The sequence below is a fragment of the Physella acuta genome, unplaced genomic scaffold (genome assembly GCF_028476545.2).
Source record: "Physella acuta isolate Inbredline_101_S28 unplaced genomic scaffold, ASM2847654v3 ptg000918l, whole genome shotgun sequence".
Taxonomy (NCBI): Eukaryota; Metazoa; Mollusca; class Gastropoda; family Physidae; genus Physella; species Physella acuta.
Genome location: NW_026732435.1, coordinates 46958 through 52324, shown reverse-complemented (window position 1 = coordinate 52324; position 5367 = coordinate 46958). Strand labels below are relative to the sequence as shown.

Genomic DNA, 5367 nt, shown 5'->3' with positions numbered 1-5367 from the left:
CATTGGTACTGTCGAATTCACAAATTATGAATTACTGAAAAGTAGAAAATCAAACAACTAAATAGCGGCGCATGATATGCCGCGGGTCGGCTCGTATACGTTATTTTAAAACGTATGTTCTGTGTTTTCGTCATGTTTTTATGTCTTTTTCTACGGATGAAAGTTAATTTATAACACTACTTGTTACATACATTTCCAACGTAAAATATCGAGCAGGAAAAACAAGTCAAATGTTTTTTTTTTCTTTTCTTTTTTTTTCAAATGTTGCTTAAAAAGTATTGAAAAAAAATTGAATTCGCTGATGGAAATTATTAATCGGATTTTATTGCATTTCTTTAAAAATGTTAAATACAAATATAAGGCTTTCAATTTTTGCAATTACAAACATGTTTTAATAATGTATCGAATTAAAACAAAACATTTTATAGATTTTTGTATAGAATTATTATATTCTATAAAATTTACACTCTGTTTTTAAATTAAACGTTGCTTAATCACACAATTTTGTATATTTTACTCGGCTTGCTATTTGTGGTAGATTTGCATTGTCTCCCTTGAAAACATTAAAGATTGCTTTTAACAGAGGGAGGTAATTACTATTGGTAAATAAACGTGTTCATTGGTAAAATCAAAACTATAATAAAATGTAAGATCAACTAAAATTATGAGAAAAGCAAGTGCTTACATAAGAAAAGTAAATGGCTGTCAGATATTGAGAAAAGAACATGCGGCAGTCGTGGGGTTAGAACTGTAGGATCTGTTTCATCATTTTTTTTTCTCACCGTCTACTATTTCCTTCAGAAAATGTTCACAAACTGTGGCTGTTAGGGTGATTTAAATATAAAAAATTAACAATCACAATAATATACAGATTGTACCTATGTGGTATAACATATACAGAGAGTCCGACAAAAAAAAGACAAAGACACCTGTACAAAAATAAAGGGGAAAAAAGTAAACAAAAAACTATAAAAACCTGCAATTCTACTAGTTTCGCCAGGGTAGCACATTGAAATAGACACATTATACCCTAAATTATATTTATATCAGCCAACAGAACAATTTACACCAACTACATCACACAAACAAAAAAAGATTATTAGATCGTTTAGATTTAAAAACAACAACCAAACGACACTTAAAAATAAGATATATTTGTTACGAAGTTATTATTGTCATGGCAACTATGAAAACATTTCTCTGATGGTACCTAGGATTGTGGTCTGCCACCTCACTTCTTGTAGTCTTTGTTTCGTTATTCTCTCCCTGTATTTTACATTGCTATTTAAAACACGAAATTATGTATGTAGTGCGTCAATTGTTTGAAGTCTTGCGAACAAGATTTAAACTGTGTTTGATTTGGCCTAATATGAGGTTTCTATTGTGATGTTATTTATTGACAATAATTAAAATATCCCATGAATTATATGATCAGTAAGGTTCCATACATTTCAACATTTAACACGTTTTGTTTTTGTTTACAGACTGCTGATCATGTCATAATTAAACGGTTTTAAATACAATAGCTGGTAAATACAACTTGATGATTATGTATCAGGATCTTTAAGACTAATATTTACTACACCTTAGATGCATCGTTTGGCTTTTAATTGTGAACTAGGCAGGATGTAGCAAGCCAAATTAGTTGTGCCTGGGTAAACGTTCACATTTAATTTTACACGAGCTGACCCGCGCCGTAGCAGACGCAGCTATCTAGATGTTTTATTTTCTGCTGATCAGTAATTCATAATTTGTGAATTCGACACAACCCCCCCCCCCTTCCGTCCAGTGAAAGCAGCCGTTTACAGACGGCAATGAAAAGATCTAGGAGAAATTGTTACCTCCCCTTAGTTTCAAATCGTGTAATACTAAATTATCTGTCCCTTACAGTCGTCACTAGTTCAACCCGGCTCTATAAATGTAAACATTCGTGAACCATAGCTCACCAGACTGGTGGGGGTGGTAGCAATATGTGAGTTTGTGAGTTACCGCCTTTATAGTCTAATGTAGTAGAACTAACAACAAAGTTAATTAAACATTATGTTGTGACTGTATGATGTCTAAATCATTTAAACATGATTCGAAGTAAATATTGAATAACACAATTAAAAAGTCGAGTCTATGTCTATATAAATCCAGAGGGTGAAAAACAGTGTAAACTATACTGAGGTAAACTGCTTGCCTTCACAATACAATTTATATTAATACGAGTTAACTAACCGTGTAAGTACACATTGACGCTATGTGCAATATCACCTTGATGATATCACACTAAGCTTTATATTGCGCTACATTTGGCCAGCTCCAAAAGTGACGTTTACGTATCTTACATGGTTACACATTTTCTATTTTAATTTATTTTAAATTTGTCTACATGATTAGGAACACTGTCGGCGACATATTGTTATTTTAGTTTACCAATACATATAATAAATTATTACCGATTCCTTTTTTTTTTGGAGTGTTTGCAAGTGACGTAATCACGTATTTAATAGTCATAACAGGTTTGGTAAATGATTTTAAAAAAAAATAAAACGAAACAGACATAAATTTTGTGTGTTATACCATAATTAGATTGTATTTACAGTGTTATAATAATGATACAAATGTGTAAACAGGCGTTAAGTTTTTGTTTAAAACATATCTGTATTTGCTAAATTAAAAACTGTAGTTTTCTTTTGTACATATATGATTGACGAGTGAGAATGTCAATTATGTAATGTTAGTTCGATATTTACATTGTCTTTTTGTGTACTGTCCCTTTTCATTAAAAAGACAATACATATTAAAAGTTTCTTAATATTTAAGAACATAAACCGGGAGTGATCTCCCCTAAACTTTCTCGAATATTCTTATATAAAACAACAGGGGGTGGGAACTCGGGCTATAGACATGATTTTTAATCAATTTTAAATACTTAAAGTTTTAAAAATAGAATAACATCTCGCGGAAAAAAAATTGCATACCAAGTGAACGCTAAATAAAAGTGTGCATAATAGTGCGCAATAGTATTAGTACTTTATAAATTTACATACAGTTTTTGAGAAATTGGAAATAGCGTAAATTACTACTTCCAGTCAACGGAAATTACTCAAAATTTGATAGATGGTTGAGAATTAGATCTTTTACTTACATGTAACATTTCGTTTTATCTATCTGAAATAGTACTCAAGTTATAGGCTTTTGAAAAATTCAAAGTAGAAAAAGTATATTTTTCGGTTATCGTAAATCGCTCAAAAGTTGATACGGATCTACGATTTTGATAAAATACTTATATATGAAATTTCATCAACCTAGCTGTAACGGTACTCAAGTTATCGTGTATCGTGTTTACACACGGACAGACAGACAGACACACAGACACACAGACACACAGACATACGGACAAGATTGCAAAATTATGTTTTTCCATATCAGTGAGGTGTAAAACGTCGAGATTTGTAAAAATCTCGATTATTTTTTTTTGCTTTTTTTTTTTTTTTTATTTATTTTTTTTTTTTCTTTACATTAAGATGTTTATTACAAGAACAGTACAAATGATGAGAACCATGATGAAGTGTACAACCTGACTATAAATATCTCAGTTTTCTCCTGAACATGATGATAAACACATTTTTACAAGTTTGTGATTAAGTTCAAAAGGAAAAGGAAAAAAAAAATATATATATATAATAGAACTAAGCAGATTCAGTTGTTTCTGTGGTGCCATTCGATGATTCATTTAAGTCTGTTTTTGCCTTTTTCTTCGGACTTTCATCTTCTGCATCTTCACTTTCTTTTTCATCTACAGATCGCTTTTCTGCTGTTGTTTCTTCTGTTTTTGATTCTGTCTCTTCTGAGCTAGCATTTTCATTTGTATTTTCTTCTGAATCTTCTGTTTTTGTGTTTTCTTCTGTTTGTTCTTCTGCTTCAGCATCAGCCTCATCAGCTTTGCCTTTCACATCTTCAACTGTCTTTGCTACAATTGGCTCTGTGGTCTCTTTTGTTTCTGACTCAACAGCAACTTCATCCTTTGTTCCAGGCATTGTAAAATTGTGTGGTTTTCAGCGGACGACGACAGAAACGCTGTTGTTCCTTCCACGACAAAGATTATTTTTTTGCAGGATTACAAGACTTTCTGTATACTTCGTATATACGAGAAAGTAGAAATGATTTGAATATAATTAAAATCAATTTTAAAAAACTCAAGTTTTTTTGTTTGCTAATTATATATATATTTTTAATTCAACATCAAAGATCAATTCATTGTAATAGGCATTTAATAATAAATTAAATTATTGACATAAAAACGTAATAACATGTGTGCATTTTATATTTCTAAAATCTGGGTATTTTAGCTATTGATCGATTTTTTGTGCTAATGTGTTGTATCTCGTTATCTTTTGGGGAAGAAATATGGAAGTAATTTTAAAACGCCCGTTTAAAAAAACAAATCGAAATAAAATATTTACCTATGAGCACCCAATCTTATAATAACGGCGTATTCATACTAATAAATAGAACATATCATTGCCTGCAGAAGGGATAATGATGTTAGTTGGAAGTTTTCTATGCTGTGTGGACTGTGTTTGGTTCTCCTAATTTCGATAGGTTCCTGGCATGCATTGTGATAACCAAGTTTTTAGACTGAACAAAAGACAAACAGTGAAACACATTTTTACTTAGCTATCCTTATAAAAATATCGTTTATATTTTTCCTTTTTCCTGATATCGATTAATTGAATCAGTTTAAATTTGATAGCTGTACTACTTTAATTTTATAGACATTTTTAATCAAAATTTGTTCTAACGTATTAAAAACTGTTTTTTTTCTTTCTTTCAATTCGATTAACTGTATCCTTATGCATTCCTAAAATATGCATTATGCAAATCTATTTGAGCGAGGTAATTTAGAACAATGATATGTCTAGCTTTTCAGCTTCAAACGAAAGAAGCAGAATTTTATTTTTACTACCGCAAAAATAATTGTTAATATTTTCTAAGTACAATATCAATGATCACGTTGACCTCAGCAGTAGCACCGTGTTACTGGTAAAACTCACTCCGTACATCCGAGTTGTTCACTATTTGGTTATACATGATTGACATACAGTACAAAATGGTGTCAACCCTAATTGTTCTTACCAATTAAATTAATCATTGACTATGTTAATCCAGTCTTAGCCATATTTAACATATTGTTCCATAACGTATTATAATAACATCGACCATCGTCAAAGTAGGCTATATGCAATAAAATTAGGGCGATAGAAAGATTAGTTAAATGTACCGTTAGAATCATTTGTTTTATAATACAATTAAAATATGCCTGATTAGCTTAATCGATAGACAAATAAAATAGTTTAAACTATTTGTTTTAGTTTGCCG

General features: G+C 30.7%; 1 protein-coding gene across 1 annotated transcript; it reads right to left on the bottom strand.

Annotated features, from left to right (window-relative positions):
• Nucleotides 1–3669: 3669 nt before the first annotated feature.
• Nucleotides 3670–4083, bottom strand: LOC131953388 (coiled-coil domain-containing glutamate-rich protein 1-like). Its single transcript, XM_059316544.1, has one exon. It carries the CDS (start codon nt 4023–4025, stop codon nt 3678–3680), a length of 348 nt encoding a protein of 115 aa, XP_059172527.1. The 5' UTR covers nt 4026–4083; the 3' UTR covers nt 3670–3677.
• Nucleotides 4084–5367: the final 1284 nt, after the last annotated feature.